Source organism: Mustelus asterias, chromosome 23 (genome assembly GCF_964213995.1).
Source record: "Mustelus asterias chromosome 23, sMusAst1.hap1.1, whole genome shotgun sequence".
Lineage (NCBI taxonomy): Eukaryota > Metazoa > Chordata > Chondrichthyes > Carcharhiniformes > Triakidae > Mustelus > Mustelus asterias.
Genome location: NC_135823.1, coordinates 49,963,958 through 49,986,110, shown reverse-complemented (window position 1 = coordinate 49,986,110; position 22,153 = coordinate 49,963,958). Strand labels below are relative to the sequence as shown.

The window sequence follows — 22,153 nt, the reverse complement described above, 5'->3', positions numbered from 1 at the left end:
AAAACCTGCTATAATCGCCCACTTCCCCCAGTTCTGATTAAAGTTCATTGATCAGAAACATTAACTCTGTTTCTCTCACTATTGATGCTTCCTGACCTGCTGAGTGTATCCAACATTTTCTGTTTTAATTTCTGATTTTCAGTGTTTGGACATAGGGGTCTGTGATAAAATGATACCGTCCATATTCTATAACTACAGTAAAATGATCTTCAGAGATGCCCAGCTCATACCTTGGGGATTTAGTTAACTCGGTTGTCTCCACCATGCCAGCCAGCTGACTGAAAAGGTATTGTCGCTCGTGCTCAGACCGGCTGTCCTGTATACACAACACAGACATCATCAGTAATCCCATCGTACACAGAAAACACATTGCCGCCTCGTGCCTATGACAGACACAGGAAACACTGCCCTCTTGTGTCCAGTTCTAATTGTACAATATAACATAGAGACCACACCTGTCAAAAACACTGGGACGTACTAACAAAGCTTTGTTCTGTATTTAACCATTTCATAGAAAACACAATTATGGAAAGCTTATGAGGAGCAGGAGTTGACCTCCGTTAAATTTAGCATACATCTTAAATATTTATCGCACATAGTTAAAATAATTTCAGGAATTTAATATGGACATCATTCCTAAAACAGATCAGGACAATTGGTTTCCTAATGCAGGAAAAACGAACAGTGAAAGGTAGATGAACAACAATTAGCAATCATATTCCAACAGAGCAATGTCCAGTTTACATGGAACTATTTGTAGAATAAACAGTGCAGAAATAGACCTTTTGGTTCAACTAGTCCATGTCAGTGTTCTTGTTCCAAAACAAAATAACCTGTGACCACTTGAAATCGCACCATTAATTAAATCTTTACTTTCTTTGGTGCGTATCTCTGTTTCATAATTATCTTGTAGAATTTATTCAAAAAAGCGAGTCCGAATTGTACATGCATTGGAACTTGAAGTTATCAAATCATCCTCTTATTCTATTGCCAACAGGAGAGCAACTAACCCCATCCACATGGTGGAAATGGAAAGATGAGCAACAATAACCTGGGCTCCTTTGATGTTAAAATTTACCTCCCAGGAGTGACACAACAGAGGAATCTGTCCCACAAGTTTCTGGTGCTGCTACTTCTCCCAATCCCAGACTCCAGAAAATTCTACCGCTCCATCAACAACGATGGCATTTTGACCGTAAATGTTTCAAGTTCTCATCCAAATATTTTTTAAAGGGATTGGGAATGGGAGTTACAATCCCAACATTGAACGGACTTCCCCAGCCACTCTTGTACCAAAGAGGTGCAGGCTGCTGACTGTTAAGTGCCAAATACATCCACCAATGTCAAACTTGAACAATTTCAAAGGATTAAGGGACAAAAGTTTAGCAAACAGAGACAAGCAAAATTAACACATTCAGGAAGCAAAGAGAAATAACTCAGAACAAAAAGAATGGGGAATCTGCAGCAGAATTCAATGTCCTGTGCATTATTATTGGCACATCCTTAAAATAAAATTAAATTGCATTTAAGCGATTAGAACATCCTAAACTAAATTGCGTAAAATAAAATTGAGGTGTGGGGGAATTAGGCTTTTAACAGAAGGATTTCCAAATAGTAATTTGGTAGTACAAAACTTGAGTATTGCTGAAAAAAGACATTTTGTTGAAGCTTTTCATCTTGCACTCATCAGGACAATTGCAAGAATATCAATGTCATTGGTATCCTTGTGGTTGCCCTGATGAGTGCAGATGTTCTCTTTTAGCAATATGCACGATAATCATGGATACTGCTCCATTTCCATTCTGAGAGGATGGAGTGACTATAAGCCTTTCAGCGGCTTGTCATTTAACATACCTTCACACCACTGTAATGGAGGTGATACCAGGGCTCCTCCGCCTGTTTCTTCTGCAGGAACTCATAAGACTGGATTCGACGCTGTCGAGCTTGCTCACTCTCAGGGCGTGAGAAACGTACCTAAGGACAGTGCAACAAAGACAGCTTTTGGTTACAAACATAACTTAAGCTCCATGTTGAACGGGTCACGCAATAAACACACCGTAGGATGCCACAATAACATTGGGAAGACACAATTAATGTACAATATTGCACTTTGACTTTGTAATGCAATAATTGATAAAACAAATTATAAATATAACTTGCATTTATACAGCACTATTGACAGGTTTTAAAAATGTTTTTAGTGAAGAATTTCCATTTTACCAAATAACTTCACAAGCCCCCAAAATCCACTACAGCACAGAATAATCACCATTCCACCGATATTCATACAGAAAAAACCCGACAAATATCATTATAATTGATTTAGATCAATTACAATTTGTTGCAATTGGCATCTCCCTTCACACAGAGAAAACAGGGAACTTTAGACCAGTAAGCCTAACGTCGGTACTGGGGAAGTTGCTAGAATCTATTACCAAGGATTTCATAACTCGGCATTTGGAAGGCAGTGATATAATCAGATAAAGTCAGCATGGATTCACAAAAGGGAAATCGTGCTTGACGAATCTACTGGAATTTTTGGAGGATGTAACTAGTAGAATTGACCAAGGAGAACCAGTGGATGTAGTTTATTTAGACTTTCAGAAGGCTTTCGACAAGGTCTCACATAACAGACTACTATGTAAAGTTAAAGCACATGGGATTGCAGCTAGTGTCTTGAGATGGATAGAAAGCTGGTTAGCAGATAGGAAGCAAAGAGTTAGTCTAAATGGGTCTTTTTCTGATTGGCAGTCAGTGACTACTGGGGTTCTGCAGGGATCTGTGCTAAGATCACAACTGTTCACATTATATATTAATGATTTGGAAGAGGGAACTGAATGTATTATCTCCAAATTTTCAGATGTTATGAAGTTGGGTGGGAGGGTGAGCTGCGAAGAGGATTCGGAGATGCTGCAGCATGATTTGGACAGGCTGAGTGTGTGGGCATGTGCATGGTAGATGCAGTATAATGTGAATAAATGTGAGGTTATCCACTTTGGTAGCAATAATAGGAAGACAGATTATTAATTGAATGGGTGTAAATTGAGAAAGGTGGATACTCAACAAGACCTTGGAGTCCTCGTGCATCAGTCGCTAAAAGTAAGTATGCAGATACAGCAGGCAGTAAAGCAGACAAATAGTATGTTGGCCTTCATAGGAGAGAGGATTTGAGTACAGGGATAGGGATGTTTTGCTGCAATTGTATAGGGCATGGTGAGGCTACATCTGGAGCAGTGTGTGCAGTTTTGGTGTCCTTATCTGAGGAAGAATATCCTTGCTATTGAGGGAGTAAAGTGAAGGTTTACCAGGCTGATTCCTGGGATGGTAGGTCTGTCATATGAGGAGAGACTAAGTCGGTTAGAATCATATTCACTGGAGTTTAGAAGGGTAAGAGGGGATCTCAGAAACTTTAAAAATTCTAACAGGGTTAGACAGGGTAGATTCAGAAAGAATGTTCCCAATGGTTGGGGGGGGTTAGGGCAACTTCCCCTAACTCCAGCTATGCCAGAGGTGCCAATGACAATAAAACCCAGTCCTTCCCAGGATACATGATCTGTCTGTACCTTCACAGGAAACCAATAAGGATAACCTTAAAATAACAAAAATACAACAGAAAAACGTGGCACCATGAGTTCAAAAGGGGGTTTTCCTCATCCACTATGAGGACTTAAGGCCATACCCACCACCTCTATGCCAAACCACTTGCCCACTACTCTGCTGTGGCAGTACTCAATTATCCATAATTAAAGTAAAGGATACCATATAATATAATCCGCCATTATAAATGCTAGCATTACAATACAAAAAGATAAGTGTCACACAACCATGATGCCATACAACTATCCCAATAGAACAATGGGGACCCATTATCAGTCCACAAACAAAGGAAATATCTCCACATTACAAATACTACACACGAGGGATTTGGATTTTACACAGGGCCAGAAGCAGGGTGGGCAGACCTACTCACCCACCGTGCTCCCTGGCACCAAATGGAAAGATCAAGATTGAACGTAAATGGTTACACATCTTAACCAAGGTCTCCCTTGTTCCATCACCAGAGCATACCGATGGATGCATTCCATTATAAATAAGTGGATATCCCTGGCGGATATCCCTGGCTTTCAAAGGATAACAGGCAACGTACACCTGAGTGCTCATATATCAAACACCCTTGTCAGGATAAAATACAACATCACAAAATCAAGATTATATTCACAAGGGGAGTAGCTCAGGATTAATGTGTAACTGCAGGATAATATAGCCATCCACGAAGCTTGAAAAGGCCAAAGCCTTGACAGGATTGCCAAGCAACATCAAGGATCCAACCATAATTTCACCGAGGTCTCTACACCTCCACTATGTTGTCGCTCAGAAGCCCTGGCAGAGAGAGATCTAGGCCCCGGCAGATGGTGAGGTCCCAACGAGTCTGGTCACCTCCAGCCCTTCTCGACGAACACAGAGGTCAAGACAACGCAAGGCCAGCAATCGGGGTATAAGCCCGACCCCAGATCTCAAAGACAGGATACAATATGCTGCTTCGAAATTGAAACGCCCAGCCTTCAAATCGAGATTATGAAAGCATGGCAGCCAGTTCTCAAATTCATCTGGGAATTTATCCTCAGCTCCCTTTGGGAGATCGGGGGCACATAGACATTCCTTCTCCGGCCCCATCTACCCAAATTAACCAGGATGTCCGACATACAATGTAGCAGGATTTCCAAGTACTGAAGTGAGCCTCCACCAAGGAAACTTCCCTCTCAACTGACTTTCCTCCACTTCATCCACTTTCTTTTGGATATCTCGCAGTTCATCAATGCGAGCACCAATGATTTGTGTCAGGGAGCCGAGACTGTCACCCACAACTTTACTCACAATGGTGGCCATCATCTCGATGTCTATAACATTGCCAGCGTGTGGGCTCCCTCACCAGCTAAACTGTCGCTGTGAGCAAGGCCCCACCATGGCGGTCTGCAACCACCCTGATCAAATGGAGGATTTTCTTCACGTTGCTCAGCTCCCCGTCACCCCAACTTAACCAGGATAGCACAGGGTATACTCTCCATGATTAGATAACGATGGGTTGTGCATCAGGATAAATAAAAGGATTAAATGAGTAGCATCAGAGCTCAATAGTTATTTTTATTCATTCATTTGATGCAAGTGTTGCTGACAAGGGCAGCACTTACTGTCCATCCCTAAGTGCGCTTGAGGTGGTGGTGGTGAGCTGCCTTCTTGAAATGCTGCAGTCTGTGTGGTCTAGGTAGACCCACAGTGTCGTTAGGAAGGGAGTTCCAGGGTCTTGAGCCAGTGACAGTGATGGAATACTAACATTGTTCCAAGTCAGGATGGAGTGTGACCTGGAGGGGAGTTTGCAGCTGGTGGTGTTCCCATGAACATGGTGCCCATGTCCTTCTGGGTGGTAGTGTTTGTGGGTTTGGAATGTACTGTTCAAGAAATACTAAAACATCCCAAGCCACATCACTGGAGCATTATCAAACAAAATCTGCCACTGAGCCACATAAGGTGCTGGGGTGGGGAAAGAAAGAGGAAAGATAGGTAGTGGGAGAATTCCAAGTCTGAGGCATGTGAAAGCATGCCCGCCATGAGAGAGATACCCTAAATGGAAGCCAAACCCAAGACCACATGTGATTGTGCTCAAGGATACTTTATTACTTCAAGGGTTTTCCACTTCATATACAAGCTCAGTGATCTCTCTCATCATCTAGTTGTATGCTTGCAACAGGCTCCCATCCACCCGTACGGACACCTACTGTGATATAGTCCATGGGCATCCTCCCCAGGGAGGTGATTCGTAGCATTTCAGCCTAAATAGGGAGTGTCAATGGGTTATTTGACTATAAAAGGCTTCAGCTGAAACCTGACCCCACTAGATATATGTATAGATAGCTCAACAGGAGTTGCTGGAGACTTGGGACACTTGTGAAGAATGGAATACCTGAACTGAATCCTTACCCCAGCCCAAGGACACTGGCAGTAAACAAAACTATGGACTAAACATGAAACCTCCCATGCTACAAGAGAAAACAAACTTGCATTTCTATAGTGCCTTCCACGCCCTCGGGATTATCCAGAAGTGCTACAGTGAATAAAGTACTATTGAAGCGGTTTGCAATATGGAGGCACTGCCTTTAGCTCATTTCTTAGAACCTTTAAAGCGACACTGTTTTTTAAAAAGTCAAAATAATCAAAGGATAATAAAAGGATTAGACACTGCAACCAGGCAAACCATACAAAATAGAAAATACTGGAGAAACTCAGCAGGTCTGACAGCATCTGTGGAGAGAATAGAGCCAACATTGAGCGTCTGGATGACATCTTGGTTCAGCTCTGCCGAGGAAAACCATAGTTAGCGACTGGCTCCAAAAATGGTGCAGAATTCTAAAGGGTCGCTGAAGGTTTCTTTTGCTTTCAAGCAAATGTATACCAGCAATGAACTTGGTCCCACTTACAGTGATCTGCTTAACATCGTCTTCTGCCTCATCCTGAGAAGAGTCACCAGCTGCAGAAGAAGAACAACATGACACATCAACAAGGACTTATTTTGGCCAGAGACAGGCATCAGTTTCTGGTCACCACCCCTCCAGTGCCCTGTTCTCTCAGTAAAGACTTGCTATTAAACAGAATATACATCACAAACAGGCCATTCAGCCCAACACTGTTTTGATTCTCTCTCAGGATGTGGGTGTCACTGGATAGGTCATCATTGTTGTCCATCCCTAATTACCCCGAGGTGGTGGTGGTGAGCTACATTCTTGAACCACCGCAGTCCATGTGCTGTAGGTATACCCACGGTGCTGTTAGAGAGGGTGTTCCAGGATTTTGACCCCAGTGACAATGAAGGAACGGTGATACAGTCAGGGTGGCGTGTGCCTTGGAGGAGAACTTGCAGGTGGTGGCGTTCCCCTGCATATGCTGCCCTTATCCTTCTCGCTGGTAGTGGTCGTGGTATTGGAAGGTGCTGTCGAAGGAGTCTTGGTGAGTTGCTGCAGTGCATCTTGTAGTTGGTAAACATTGCTACTGGACTAATAAGGGGGAAGTAACATCAACACATGATCTCCCTTGACACGGCACTGCAACTCTCAGCATTCCTGGCTTGGGTCACCGTCTGTACAGAGCCTGCACATTCTCCCAGTGTCTGCGTGGGTTTCCTCCGGGTGCTCAGGCTTCCTCCCACAGTCCAAAGATGTGCAGATTAGGTGGATTAGGCATGTCAAATTGTCCCTTAGTGTCAGGGGGACTAGCTGGTGTAAATGCATGGGGTTATGGGGATAGGGCCTGGGTAGGATTGTGGTCGGTGCAGACTCGATGGGCCGACTGGCCTCCTTCTGCACTGTAGGATTCTATGATTCTATGACATTCAGTGCCATTACCATCTCTGAATCCCCCACTATCAACTAATGGATGGGGTGGGTGCCAATCAAGTAGGCTGCTTTGTTCTGGATGGTGTCATGTTTCTTGAGTGTTGTTAGAACTGCACTCATCCAGGCAAGTGGGGAGTATTCCATTACACTCCTGACATGTACCGTGTAGATGGTGGATAAGTTTTGGGCAGTCAGGAGGCCAGTTACTCTCTGCATAATTCCCAGTATCTGACCTGCTTCTATAGCCAACGTGTACATTGCTGATTCAGTTCAGTCTCTGGTCAATGGCAACATCCCAGGATGTTGATAGTAGTGGATTTAGTGATGGTAATGCCATTGAATGTCAATGGAGATCATGTGGTGTGAATGTTAGATCACCCCCTTTATCAGCACAAGCCTGAATGTTGTCCGGGTCTTGCTGCACATGGACATAGACTGCTTCAGTACCTGAGGAGTCACAAATCAGAATCCTACAGGAGGCCATTCGGCCCATCGAGTCTGCACCGACCACAATCCCACCCAGGTCCTATTCCCATAACCCCATGCATTTACCCTGGCTAGTCCCCCTGACACTAAGGGGAAATTTCGTATGGCCAATCCACATGACCCGCACATCTTTGGACTGTGGGAGGAAACCGGAGCACCCGGAGGAAACCCATGCAGACACGGGGAGAACATGTAAACTCCACACAGACAGTGGCCCAAGCCAGGAATCGAACCCGGGTCCCTGATGCGGAGGCAGCAGTGCTATTCACTGAGCCATCGTGCCTCCCCACGGCTGAACATTGTACAGTCATCAGTAAACATCCCCATTCTCATCTTATGATGGAGGGAAGGTCATTAAGATGGTTGGGCCTAGGACACTACCTGAGGCAGTCCTGCAGTGCTGTCCTGGGACTGAGATGATTGACCTTGAGCAGCCACAACCATCTTCATCTCACTATCAGCATATTCTTCTTGGCCTTTCACCCTGATGTGTTCATTTAGCTTTCCCTTCAAAGCATCTATACTATTGGCCTCAGCCACTCCCTGTGGCAGCGAGTTCCACATTCTCTGAATTTCCTACTGGATTTATTAGTGACTATTATATTTATGACCTGCATTTCTGGAACCCAAAAGTGGAAACATCTCTACGTTCACCCTATTTAACCCCTTCATGACCTCTAGAGGTTCATTCTTCGCAGGAAGAGAGTTCCAGCCTGTTCAGTTTTTCCTGATAAATTATAACCTTAGTGTTGGTACCATTTTTATAAAATCTGCAGCTTGAGAAAATCTTCCCAAGTTAACTTTACTGGGTAGGGAACCAACAGCTCATTTCATGTGTTCAGGAAGCTTCGCACGGTAGTTTTGTACTCAACATTTAGACTGGCTGATACTTGGAACATTGTACACTCTCCCCTGCTGCTAAAGTTCTTTTTAAGCCGCTTGAAAGGTTGCTTCAATGAAGCAACTGCTGGTTGAGTCTGACCCAACTCCCTACCTTCATTTGCAGCCTCTCTTTCCCTGTGTTTTGCATCCGCTTTATCCAGGTAGGAAAAGCTCGGTCGCAACTGTAGTATTCCATGTAACGGAGTGACGTGGAGCTCCCCTGTCACACAATATTGGAAGAGAAAAAGTTTATAAACATCACCCACAAACTGGCCGATTGTCTGGAAAGTTAATTCCCTGAAAGTACTCTGTCTGCTCTCAGTAACTCTGACTACAGGCTGACATTTCAGTCTGGTTCAATGCTGGCGAATCCACACCTGTGTGTGAATTGTGCAATGTCTCTCTTGTTTTGTATCACATTTCCTGCTGGAAAGGCTATTTGTCGCTGCTCTTTACTCAGCTGTTTTCACCATTTCCCCAAGAACTGCTGTCCTCACGTTACTTCTCACAGTGTTTAAATAAAGAAATTTCAATAATGTTGTGTCTGAGGACATCCCAAAGTGCTTTACAGCTAATGAAGTACTTTTACAAGTGTAGTTACTGTTGTAATGCAGGAAACACACCAACCAATTTACTCAGACTAAGGGGCTGATTTTGCCATTTTCATTCCAAGTGCTGAATCTGGGCGTAATGCAGATCCGACTTAGAAATCTGCTTTCAGGCGCTCCCATACGCACTCAGCCTGGAAAAAAAATCGCCAGTCCCATTCACGCTGTGGGCGGGGCTTATCACGCCCAAAACGATCGGAGCTCTGAACTGCGCATGCGCAGTTGGAAACAAATTTGAAAAAGCGCGCCCGTGTCAGATCACTCCCGGGCCGGAGAAAGCGGCCCGGGAGCGAAAAGCGGGAGTGATGGTGCACACAGACATCACTGTCCCCCTTATCCACCCACCCCCCTGCTACCCAGACCAATCGCGACCCCCTGCCCCCTTCCCCCCACCGATTGCCCACAGAGTGGCAGCGAACCCCCCTGCCCCCCCTACAAGAGATCCATCTTCCCCTCCCACCCCCCCACACCAGTGAGTGATAGGACCTCCTCCACCACCCCCCCCACCAGAAATACATCTTACCCACCTCCCTCCTCAGAGAACGATCTGGCCTCATTCCTCCCACTCCACCCCCCCAGAGGAACATCTGACCCACCTCCTCCTCCCTCCCCACCAGACAACAATCAGCACCCCCCCCCCCCTCCCACCACCAGACAACGATCGGGCCTCCCTCCCCACCAGAGAATGATCTGACCCACCTCCCCCCACCGCCGATCTGAGTCAGGGAGCCGTTGGAAGCTCTGAACTCGCCTCTTCAGCAGCTGGAGCGCCCGATTCAGACTTTTTTTCAGCAGGTTCATTTTGGCGCGATTCCGGATCGGCGAATGCGGTGGTAAAGGGGGAAAAACTGATAAAGTTGGGCGGGCAGTTCATTAATCCAATTGAAATGCATGCAAATGCATTTAAATCGCCGTTGCGCCCGTTTCGGGCGTGAAGCGGATCGCCGCCATTCCCAGGCCTGGGTAAAGTGGCAATCTGCGCGGACGCGGATCGCGCTAATGGCCTCACACCCGACTTTGCCACGTTTTTGTGCCCGAAAACGGGTGCAACGCAATGGTACAAACGGGCCCTAAGTTCACACAAACAGCAATGTGACAATGACAGATAATCAGTGTTAATGATGTTGGTTGAAGAATAAATATTGTCCAGAGTACTGGAAGAACTCCCCTGTTCTTCTTTAAAATAGTGCCATGGGATCTGTTATATCAGTGGTTCCCAAAGGGTGCGGCGAGAGAGGATGGCAAGTGTGGCGGGAAGATTCAAGGGCAATCTAAGAAACATTTAAACATGGTTTAAACAAGCATTGTTTTATACTTTCTGGATGTCCCATGATCATATTATAAAGTAGCTGTGTTCTATGTTCTGAATCAAGCACTGCTAGGAGTTGTTTTTTTTTTGTTTTTGAATGTATTTCTTATCAATAAAAAATTCGGTGTGGCGTGAGCAAATTTTTATTCCGAAAGTGCGGCCCAGTGAAAAAAGTTTGGGAACCACTGTGTTATATCCACCTGAGAGGGTAGACAACATTCAATGCCTCACCCAGAAGAAAGCAAGTCTGACAATGTAATACTCCCTCAAGTACTGGCACTCTGACACTTGGGCACTTCCTCAAAACTCCACTGGGAGTTTAATACTCAAATCCCTTGAATGGAACCCACAACATTCTGACTCAAGAGATGAGAATTTTGTTTTCCTTCAATAGGGCATAGCTTGATGCGATCAGTTGCAATGTGCATCATTTTACTGTAGTCACAAATCATATTTTAAATAGATTAACAATGGCGTGAAGCAAAATACTATCAGAGGAAACAAATCCCATTCACTTTTTTTTTTTAACCTATTCAATCTTCTTCTCTGCCCTCCTTTGTTGAGGGCTGACCCCTTGCTGGGGCACAGGTCACTCTGCGACACAGTAGCCCTGTTCAAATCCCACCATGGACGTTTGTGGTTTGGATTTCAGTTCAAAACTTGGAAATAAAATATGGGCACTCGCAAAAATGATCATGGCTATCGTAAAAACCCAACTGGCTCAAGAATGCTCCATTGGAAATAACATCTGCTTTCCTTATCCACTCTGGATGTACATGTGCAGCTATATAAAACCTTGGTTAGACCGCATTCGGAGCACTGTGTGCAGTTCTGGTCATCACATTATCAGAAGGACATGGAAGCTTTGGAGAGAGTGCAAAGGTGGTTCACCAGGATGTTGCCTGGTCCCGAGGCTATGAGGAGAGGTTGAACAAACTAGGATTGTTTTCACTGGAAAGACAGAGACTGAGGGGAGACCTGATAGAGGTCTACAAAATTATGAGACACATAGACAGGGTGGATAGTCAGAGGCTTTTACCAAGGGTGGAAGTGTCAATACAAGGGGGGCACAGGTTCAAGGTGAGAAGGGAAAAGTTTAAGGGAGATGTGCGGGGGGAAGCTTTTCATGCAGGGAGTGGTGGGTGCCTAGAACGCGCTGCCAGAGGATGTGATGAAAGCAACATTTAAGCAGCATCTGGATGGGTACATGAATAGGGAGGAAATAGAGGGATACAGACAGAGTAAGGGCAGAAGGTTTTTTTTTTTTAGTTAGGGCACCATGATCGGCACAGACTTGGAGGAATGAAGGGCCTGTTCCTGTGCTGAACTTTTCTTTATTCCGAATGTGGATTTGATTTTACCTCAATGTGAATTAAAGGCCCTCTGAAGTTGCCAGCCAGTCACTTAGTTGCAGCAAACTCTAGATACCAAGGGATGGCCAATAAACATGACCCGTACAGGCTGTGGGCGGCACAGTGGTTAGCACTGCTGCCTCAAAGTGCCAGGGACTCACGTTACTGTCTGTGCAGAGTCTGCACATTCTCCCCGTGTCTGCATGGGTTTCCTCCGGATGCTCCGGATTCCTCCCACTGTCTGAAAGACGCGCTGGTTAGGTGCATTGGCCATGTTAAATTCTCCCTCAGCGTACCCGAACAGGCACCGGAGTGCGGCGACTAGAGGATCATCACAGTAACTTCATTGCAGTGTTGATGTAAGCCTACTTGTGACAATAATGAATCAACTTTTGAAAAAAATCATGGGTAGCACCTAAAGAGAACCGGGATTGAGTTCTTTGTGGGACGATTTGCTAGTGCTATTGGAAGGTTTAAAATAACTCTGCAGGGACATGGGAACCAAGAGATAATACCAAAGTGCACAGAACACTGGGAGAGGTAGATAACACAACAATAAGCAACTAACTAGTGGGAAGGATGTAGAGGAACAAATTTGCTAGGAATTTACAGAAAGATGCAAAACTGATTGAATAGATGTAATGGGGGACTTTGAATTATCTGGATATAAACTGGGATAGTAGCATTGTAAAGGCTGTGAGTGGCAAGAGGTCCCAGGGTGGGCTCAGGAAAATTTTCTACAGCAGTATGTTTCCAGTATAACAAGAAAGGCGGCACTGCTGGACCTGGCATGAGATGGACAAAAATGGATCAAGTGTCAGTGGGAGAACATTGAGAGGACAGTGATCACTGTATCATACATCTTAAGTTGATTATGGAATAATTAACTGGGGAAATGCCAACTTTAATGGGTTAAGAACGGATCTGAGCTGAATAAATTGGAGTCAAAGGCTGGCAGGAAAAATGATGGTAGCTGAACAATGGGCTACCTTCAGTGGGGGGAGATATTTTGGACATGGTCAAGGTATATTTCATCGAAAGGGAAACTCAGAGGCCCTTGGATGACAAAAGAGAGAGATTAAGATACAGCAGAAAGTGTGTTTATGGCAAATGTCAGGTAGAAAATACAACTAGGCTGAATCCAGAAGGTTCAAAAGGAGGGGCGGGGTGGGAACAAATAAGAGAAGCATCGAGAAAATATGAAAAAGACTGACAGCCAACATAAAAGGGAATTTCAAAGTCATCTATTGGTGTGTAAATATGGGTGCTTAAAGGAGGGTAAGAAGTCTCACAACACCAGGTTAAAGTCCAACAGGTTTATTTGGTAGCAAATACCATAAGCTTTCGGAGCACTGCTCCTTCGTCAGATGGAGTGGTTATCCGTTCTCCAACAGTGCACAGACACAGAAATCAAGTTACAGAATACTCCATCTGACGAAGGAGCAGCACGCTCCGAAAGCTTATGGTATTTGCTACCAAATAAACCTGTTGGACTTTAACCTGGTGTTGTGAGACTTCTTACTGTGCTTACCCCAGTCCAACGCCGGCATCTCCACATCATGCTTAAAGGAGCAGCAGAGCAAAAAAAGGGGATTTGCGCATGGAGGCAGAAGCACAACCAAGGTAGTAAATGAATACTTTGCATCCGTCTTTACCAAGGAAGAAAATACTACACAGGCCATGGTAAAAGAGAAGGTAATTCAGAGACTAGAAAGGTTTAATATTTTTGAGGAGGAGATATTGGATTGGCAATTTGCATTTAAAGTTGATACTGCATCTGGTCTAAATGAGATGCATCCAAGAATACTGAGGGAAGAAGGGAGAGTGGTAAATGTGGAGCACTGGCCATAACTTTTCAATCTTTATCAGATTCGGGGTAATGGCAGGGGATTGGAGAATAGCAAGTTTTACAACTTGTGCAAAACAGGGTGTAAAAGATAAGTCCAGCGTCAAGAAATAGAGGCAGTTTTAAGTAATTTATATACGTTTGTGTGGGTATTATTAGAAATAAGGTTTATCTTGAGCTTAATTTTGCATTTCTGTGTGTCAAGATAGGGTTAAGAACTTCAGTTTAATCACTTAAAAGATGCCTGCATTATAATGAGGGTTTTACGATGTTAAAGATGTGCAGGTTAGGTGGGTTGGCCATGCTAAATTGCCCCTTCATGTCAAGGAGACTAGCTAGGACAAACACATGGGGTTATGGGGATAGGGCCTGGGTGGGATCGTGGTCAGTGCAGACTCGATGGACCGAATGGCCTCCATCTGCACTGTAGGAATCTATGATTCTAAAGCAAATACAGGGTTTTTAAAAAACTGTTGTTTAGCAACAGCAACAGCACTTGAGTCAGTTGGAACCAGACAACTCAGAAAAGAGTGTTCCAGGAAGACCATGAAGGCAAAAGACCAAAGAACAGGAATCTGAACAAAGTCCTGTTCATTGAAGTTAAAGCAAAGAACACAGAGAGGCTCCCAGTTAAAGACAGGGTTGTAAGGTGAAGACCTGGGGACATCAGCTTGCAAGAAGCCAGACATCCAAGGTAATCAAGAAGGTTGGTGAATCTTTATTGCGGGCCTGTGAAGCAGTGGTATTCTGTTGGCATAGCCAGGTACCTGAAAGAGTCTATGGAAGATGAAGCTTGAGTGCACGTAGTGATCCAGGGCAGAGGAATACCAAGAGGTTGTTGAAACCCTGGAAGTGGAACGTTGGTGATGACATTCAAGATAAAGTGTCATTTGGGAGAAAATTCCGAGGCATGTTCTTTGAGGGCAAAGATAGGAAACCTTTGCGTGGAAGACAAAGTTCCAGTGGGCTCTCAGTGTGACAGGTATCTGGGGGGAATTGATGAGAAATCCACAGAAGTTGTTTGTGGGGTATCTGGCACTTGGTTTCAGGGTGTGGGGTGTCTGATCACGTTTTGTCTGTAGATTTGTCTGTAGAAAATAGGAGTAGGTCATTCGGCCCTTTGAGTCTGCTCCACCATTCATTATAGTTCACGAAACAAATGGGGCAGTGACAACATGGATACAGAATTGGCTGAGTGAGGGTGTACTGATTAATGGACTTTTTTCAGGCTATATTTGTAGTGGAGTTCCCCAGGTATCAGTGTTGAGACCCTTGCTCTTCCAATCACCTAGACCTTGGTGTGCAAAGTACAATTTCAAATTTTGCAGGTGACACAAAACTTTGAAAAATTGTGAACTGCGAGAAGAATAGTGCAGAACCTCAAGGGGACATGGACAAGTTGTGGAATGGGCAGACAGGTGGCAGATGAAGCTCAATATGGAGAAATGTGAAGTGACTATTTTTGGCAGGATGAACATGAAGAGACAATATAAAATATTCTTAAAGGTGTTAATATTCTTAAAAGTCCAAAGATGTGCGGGTTAGGTTGATTGGCCATGCTAAAAAATGCCCTTAGTGTCCTGAGATGCGTAGGTTAGAGAGATTAGTGGGTAAATATATGGGGGTAGGGCCTGGGTGGGTTTGTGGTCGGTGCAGACTCGATGGGCCAAATGGCCTCTTTCTGTACTGTAGGGTTTCTATGTTCTATGTGTGCTGGATCAGAGGTACCTGTATGTGCAAATGTGCATAAGTCATTGAAGGTGACGGGCAGGTTAAGAAAGCTGATAATATAACACACACTACCCTAGGGTTTGTTGATAGGGGCATAGAGCACAATAGCAAGGTGGTAACATTGCACTTGCTCAGGATACTAGTTCAGCCGCAACACAGCATTGCATTCCAGTCTAGGTGCCACATTTTTGAAAGATGTGAAGGAATTGGAGAGAGTGTAGAAAAGATTCATGATAATCTAATGAATAAGGGATGAGAACTTCAGTTACTTAGATTAGAGAAGTTAGGACTGTTTTCGTTGGAGAAAAGGCTCAGAGGAGGCTTGGTAGAGGTATTCAAAATCACGAGCGATCTAGAAAGAGTAGATAGGGAGAAAACTGTTCCCACTTGTGAAAGGATCAAGAACAAGTGGGAACAGATATAAAAGTAACTGGAAAAGAAGCAAAGTGAGACAAGGAAAAACTTTTTCTTGCAACAAACGGTTAAGATTTGGAATGCAATGCCGAGAGTGTGCTGCAGGCAAATTCAACCGTAAGTATTCAAAAGGGAATTAGACGGTTATCTAAAAAGGGTTATGGGGAGAAGGTGGGATAATGGTACAAGGTAAATTGTTCATTCAGCAAGTGGGCAATCATGGGCTACATGGCCTCCTTCGGGGCTATAACATTTCTATGATTCTGTGATAAATCCTGGTCAGTTTGCTATGTCCACATCCTGAAAATGAATTTAAGTTCATTGCATCCACAGCCCATAAGCACTTTGCACCATGAATGCTTCTCGACTTACTCTCTGGACCCGAATCACCCAGAGGCAAAAAACATCCAACAAGCAGACACAGATCTGCCTGTTCACCAGATCTTGAATACAATTCCCTCTGGAAGAGTAACTGCAGCCACAAGGTTGCCCCTCCCCCCCACACACCCATGATAAATCTGTCCTCTTCTTTAAAACCAGTTACATCTCATGTCCTGCAGAAGTTGGGCTCAACTCCCTCACCTTTCCTGTAGACTGCAGCTGCATAGCGAGAGGTGTTGACAGCAGACTGGATGGATGAGAAGATTTGTTTGTCCATGAGTTTCCTGGAGATGGGGAGAGGAGAAAGCTGCAGAGATTAAAATGCTCATCAGTGTGAGGATAAACTAACAATGGTAGCAGTTAGATCACAAACTGAGAGGAGGAGGAGGAAGGGGACTCTTAACTAGGGTTTGATGCAAGGTGCAACATCATAATGCTGCTGGGGTGGACTTCACTTTCCCGACAGGCAAACTGTCCCTATCTTGATGTTACTTACGTTGCATAGGTGCTGCCAGAGTCATCAGTACAGGTGCCATCAACATTGAGAGCAATCTGTTCTCCTTTGCTGCGGCAGTAGTTGGGACTCACTGTGTCTATTGCCATTTCCACCTCGACCTGTCCAGAAAAGCAAGTTAGAATCAGTAAGATCACAGCCCGGCGACAAAAGAAGAGATGTCTGTGTTGGGAGAACGGGGATGATGTGTGTATGAAGGGAGCACATGAAACGTAGCCTTTGTAATAGGAGAATGTACATCACAGAAACAGGCCATTCGGCCCAACAGCGTTTATGCTACTCTTCTTCACATTGTTTCATCAACATGTCTTTTTATTCCTTTCCTTTCTCCTTGGCATTTGCGCTTTTAACTGCCTGGGCCTTAATTTCTGGAATTTGCCCCCTGAACATTTCCGCCCCCTCCAACGTCCTTAAAACCTTGGTCAAGGAGGTAGATTTTATTCAACTGTCCTATCCCTTTGTGTGGTTTGGTGTCAGATTTTGTTTCATAACATTCCTGGGCACCATATTTTACTGGGCTAAAGACACTATACAAAAGTCATTGCTACTTATCTATCTTCCCCGTAATATATCTATACTATCCATCTCAATTACTCCTTGCTGAAAGTTCGACTCTCTCGGAGAAGTGTTTCTCCTCAATACCCAATTGGATTTATCAGTGCCTATCTTGCATTTATGACTTAGATCAGGTTTCACCAACAAATGGAAACATTTTCTGTATATCTGCTCAGTCAAATCTCTGCATAATTTTGAAGATCTTTATCAGACCACCCCTTAGCTTTGGCTTTTCTAGCTTGTTCAGTTTTGTAGCTTTTCAGTTGCCGTTTTATTCTTGGACATTTTTTTGAATCTTCTCCAGTGATTCTGCACCCTTGTAAAATGGAAAGGAGAACTGCTGACGTACTCCAAGTGTGGTCTAAACAAGGTTCGACAGCACTGTGACCTACCCTCTTTGTTTTTCAATTCGATGCACAGGAGTATACTGTTTATACTGTTGGGTACAGTATTGTATTGGTTATTTTATTGAACAAGTATGTAAAGGCCTGGATGAATAAATCCTACATCTCTACATCATGAATAAATCCCATCATGGGAGTTTAGGAATTTGAATTCAGTTTTTAAAAATCTGGAGTGAATCATTCAGCATCAGTAAAAGTGACGATGACACAGGCAGGATGGGCTGATGGCCTCAGTATCCCTGTATCATTCTACCTGGTAAGGAGTCTAACAACACCAGGTTAAAGTCCAACAGGTTTAACCTGGTGTTGTTAGACTCCTTACTGTGTTTACCCCAGTCCAACGCTGGCATTTCCACATCATTCTACCTGCCCAGTTTTAATGGCAAGCTGGCATCTCCACATCAGTTTTAATGGCCCAGGGTAAAACAAAATTATAAACCCCAACAGACAAGCTTTTCTTCCCCAATGGGTTTATCCCATTGAACGATGGAACAGGATGGCAATGATTATAGACTCAGAGGGAACTTACTTTCTGCTGTTTAGGTTTTATTCTTGCTGATAAATGGGTGACATCATCGTATTTCATTGTGGCTGGACGCACAGGATACTGGAAATGAGAGAGGGGAAAGAATAAATGAACAGCTTGCTTGCAAAGATTAAAAACAATAAGTGCAGAGTTAAGGAACGTGGCATGACGCACCTGGAACAGGTACAGTTTCTCCGCTAGACTTTTGGCCAGGTGTACATCAATCTGAGAGCAAAGACAAAGATCCGTTATCAGTGAAACTTGATGGGTTGTTTCAAATATCTCCCACAAACACTTCGCTTCAACACATTTTGCACTTGTCGCACATAAACCCCACGTGTCCATTTTAACTCGAATATAAATTCACCTACAGCCGACATTAATGCACAGGCAGCTTCCAAAAGCAGCAATGTGTTAATGACTAGATAAGCTGTTTTTGTAATGTTAATTGAGGGATTAAGATTGGCCTGCATACTGGGGACCGCTCTCTTACTCTTCTTTGAAATACTGCTTCAGGATCATTTATTTCCACTCAAGAGAACACCTGGTTCATCATTTCATCCAAAAGACAGCACACACCCAACAGTGCAGCACTCCTTCAATATAGTCTTGGGAGCTCTGACGAAGGGTCATCTAGATTTGAAACGTTGGCTCTATTCTCTCTCCACAGACACGGTCAGACCAGCTGAGATTTTCCAGCATTTTTCTGTTTTTATTTCGGATTCCAGCATCTGCAGTATTTTGCATTTGCCTTGGGCGTTTATGGGTTGAAGATGTCTCACGGGTGGGAATGAATCCAAAACCTTCAGACGAATGCCCTCTTGAATGTCTCGATTGAACCTGCTTCCACCACACTTCCAGGTACTGTATTCCTGCCCCGAACAACACTTTGTGTGAAAAAGTTTTTTCCCCACATCACATTTGCGTTTCCCCCACCGAATCTCTTTAAATTTGTGCCCTCTCATTCTTGATTCTTTTACGAGTGGGAACAGTTTTTCCCCTACTTACTCTGCCCAACCCCCTCATGATTTTGAATATTCTTGATCTGATTTATTGTCACATGTATTAGCATATTGCTTCTTGCGTGTTATATAGACAAAAGCATACCGTACGTAAAGAAGGTAGTGTTACAGTCTTGGCTAGGGTGTAGAGAAAGATCAACTTAATGCGAAGTCGGTCCATTCAAAAGTCTGATGGCAGCAGGGAAGAAGCTGCTTTTGAGTCGGTTGGTGCGTGATCTCAGACTTTGGTATCTTTTTCCCGATGGAAGAAGGTGGAAAAGAGAATATCCAGGGTGCGTGGGGTTCTTGATTATGCTGGCTGCTTTGCCGACGCAACGGGAAGTATAGACAGAGGCAATGGATAGGAGACTGGTTTGAGTGATGGACTGGACTTCATTCATGACCCTTTGCAGTTTCTTGCAGTCTTGGACAGAGCAGAAGCCATACCAAGCTATGATACAACCAGAAAGAACGCTTTCTATGATGCATCTGTAAAAGTTGGTAAGAGTTGTAACAGACATGCCAAATTTCCTTAGTCTCCTGAGAAAGTAGAGGCTTTGGTGGCCTTTCTATCAAATCTCCTCTCAGCCTTCTCTCCAAGAATATTCCCAACCTTTCCAATCTATCTCATAACTGAAGTTTCTCATCCCTGGAACCATTCTTGTAAACCTCTTCTGCACTCTCTCTAATGCATTCCATCATTTCTATAGTGTGGTGCCAAGAACTGTACACAATACTCCAGCTGAGGTCTAACTAGTGTCTTGTATAGGTTCAGCAGATCCTGCGTGCTCTTGTACTCTTATGCCAGTGGTTCCCAGCTGCTGTGCCAGTGCTGCAAGTAGCAGGTAAGTGTGGCACGGCCGAGGCTGTGGGGCAGACTCCGAGCACCAACTTTATTTCAATTTCAGGGCGGATATTGAACAGCGCTGGTCTGGTTTCCATTGAACTAATCAGCTGATAGGTGACCGAATTTCAGAAAGCACAAATTCTTCTCAATGGTAATCACAAGGGTGCAAGGAGTCAGCGATGATTAAATTTCAAGCCAAAGTGATGAGACTATCTTTTGGTAGAGATGGCTATTCCCCCACTTTTGAGAGACATGGTTGAGACTTGCCATTTAAATTTACATGGACCTTGTTGTATGGCAGACACGTACTGTTTGATTAATGGAGGGGCTTTGGACAAGACTGAACAATGAAATTATCAGTGACCCTCTCCGTGTCGTCAAAGGTAGGTCATTGATGAAGCAGTTGATTATGATTGTGTCCAGCTCTTTAACATCCCGCAGTGATGTATTTGTCTGAAAAGTAAGATGTTCAAGAATAATTGCGACCTCCCTCGGTGCTCCATGTGACTGCAGCCAGAGGGACATTCACCTTATTCCAATTTACTTCACCGTCTCGACTTTTCTACATTAGTTTGCGATGCACTAGTCTGTTCTGCAACTATTCACCGAATCTTTACTCTTCACTCCTATTTTGAGGTGAATTTTTTCTATGTATGAATACATAGCCGTGATCAAAATGAATGGTGGAGCAGGCTCGAAAGGCCAAATGGCCTCCTCCTGCTTCTAGTTTCAATTCAGCGCTATCCGTTGTGTTCTTATTCACCCATGCTGTTTACACTCAGTCTTTGCTAATGCAGTGTGTCCATAGTGTCGATACTCAGATTATTTCACTGTGTCTGCTCACTGAATCTGCATTATCTCGGTCTTTGCTCACTCAATCTCTTCATTCTGTGTAAACTCTTGTTTTTCAGTGTTATTGTGGTTGTGTTCCCTCGACTTCTTTCTGTTGTTATTTGCTGAGTCAGTACACATTCAATTTGTGCCGCGTCCACACAGCTGTGCCGCGTCCACACAGCTGTGCCGCGTCCACACAGCTGTGCTGCGTCCACACAGCTGTGCTGCGTCCATACAGCTGTGCTGCGTCCATACAGCTGTGCTGCGTCCATACAGCTGTGCTGCAATAGTCCCCTCACCCGTCTGTGTTTTGAAGTCTGTATTTACTCAATCTATATTCAATAAATCCACACTCACTCAGTTTAACTTAACAGGCTTGACTCTCTCAAAACCCACGATTTTCAGCTGTGCTTATTCAGTCTGCACTCATCCGCTCTGTGTTCACTCAGCCGGTGCACTCCAGTTTCTGCTTGCACAAACTGCATTAACTCAATCGTTATTCTTCAGTTTGTGCTCAGTGCTCCACACTCACTCACTCTGTGCTCACTCACAATTCACCAGTGCAGCGATGCAGCTCAGCATCAGGACATAGTGCACCAGTGCAGCGATGCAGATCAGCAACAGGACATAGTGCACCAGTGCAGCGATGCAGCTCAGCATCAGGACATAGTGCACCAGTGCAGCGATGCAGATCAGCATCAGGACATAGTGCACCAGTGCAGCGATGCAGCTCAGCATCAGGACATAGTGCACCAGTGCAGCGATGCAGATCAGCATCAGGACATAGTGCACCAGTGCAGCGATGCAGATCAGCACCAGGACATAGTGCACCAGTGCAGCGATGCAGATCAGCCGTGAAACACTGCACACCAATGTAGCAATGCACATCAGCAGTGGAACACGACACACCAGTGCAGTGATGCAGATCAGCAGTTAAACAAAGCGCAATATTATTCAATAAAGGAACTCAAAATGTACATCTGTAACACAAAACATACACGAGGAAACTGAACAAGCGATACAAAAGGAAGGATGGATTTTGTAAACATGTGGGTTGCTCAATAGAAAAGATAAAAAA

At 44.3% G+C, this 22,153-nt stretch overlaps 1 protein-coding gene across 11 annotated transcripts in view; it reads right to left on the bottom strand.

Annotated features, from left to right (window-relative positions):
* Positions 1-22,153, bottom strand: part of polr3e (polymerase (RNA) III (DNA directed) polypeptide E) — a 66,408-nt gene that overhangs the window by 30,122 nt on the left and 14,133 nt on the right. For 7 of the 11 annotated variants that reach the window (XM_078240582.1, XM_078240580.1, XM_078240578.1 and 4 more), the window contains 8 exons: positions 18,568-18,618; positions 18,397-18,474; positions 16,891-17,009; positions 16,596-16,678; positions 8,866-8,973; positions 6,474-6,523; positions 1,855-1,974; positions 231-316 (listed from right to left, as the gene is read on the bottom strand). In XM_078240582.1, the coding sequence (XP_078096708.1) occupies positions 231-316; positions 1,855-1,974; positions 6,474-6,523; positions 8,866-8,973; positions 16,596-16,678; positions 16,891-17,009; positions 18,397-18,474; positions 18,568-18,618 (695 nt within the window). The remainder of the gene's footprint in view (positions 1-230; positions 317-1,854; positions 1,975-6,473; positions 6,524-8,865; positions 8,974-16,595; positions 16,679-16,890; positions 17,010-18,396; positions 18,475-18,567; positions 18,619-22,153) is intronic. The other 4 variants (XM_078240586.1, XM_078240584.1, XM_078240583.1 and 1 more) reach the window with 1 other exon arrangement.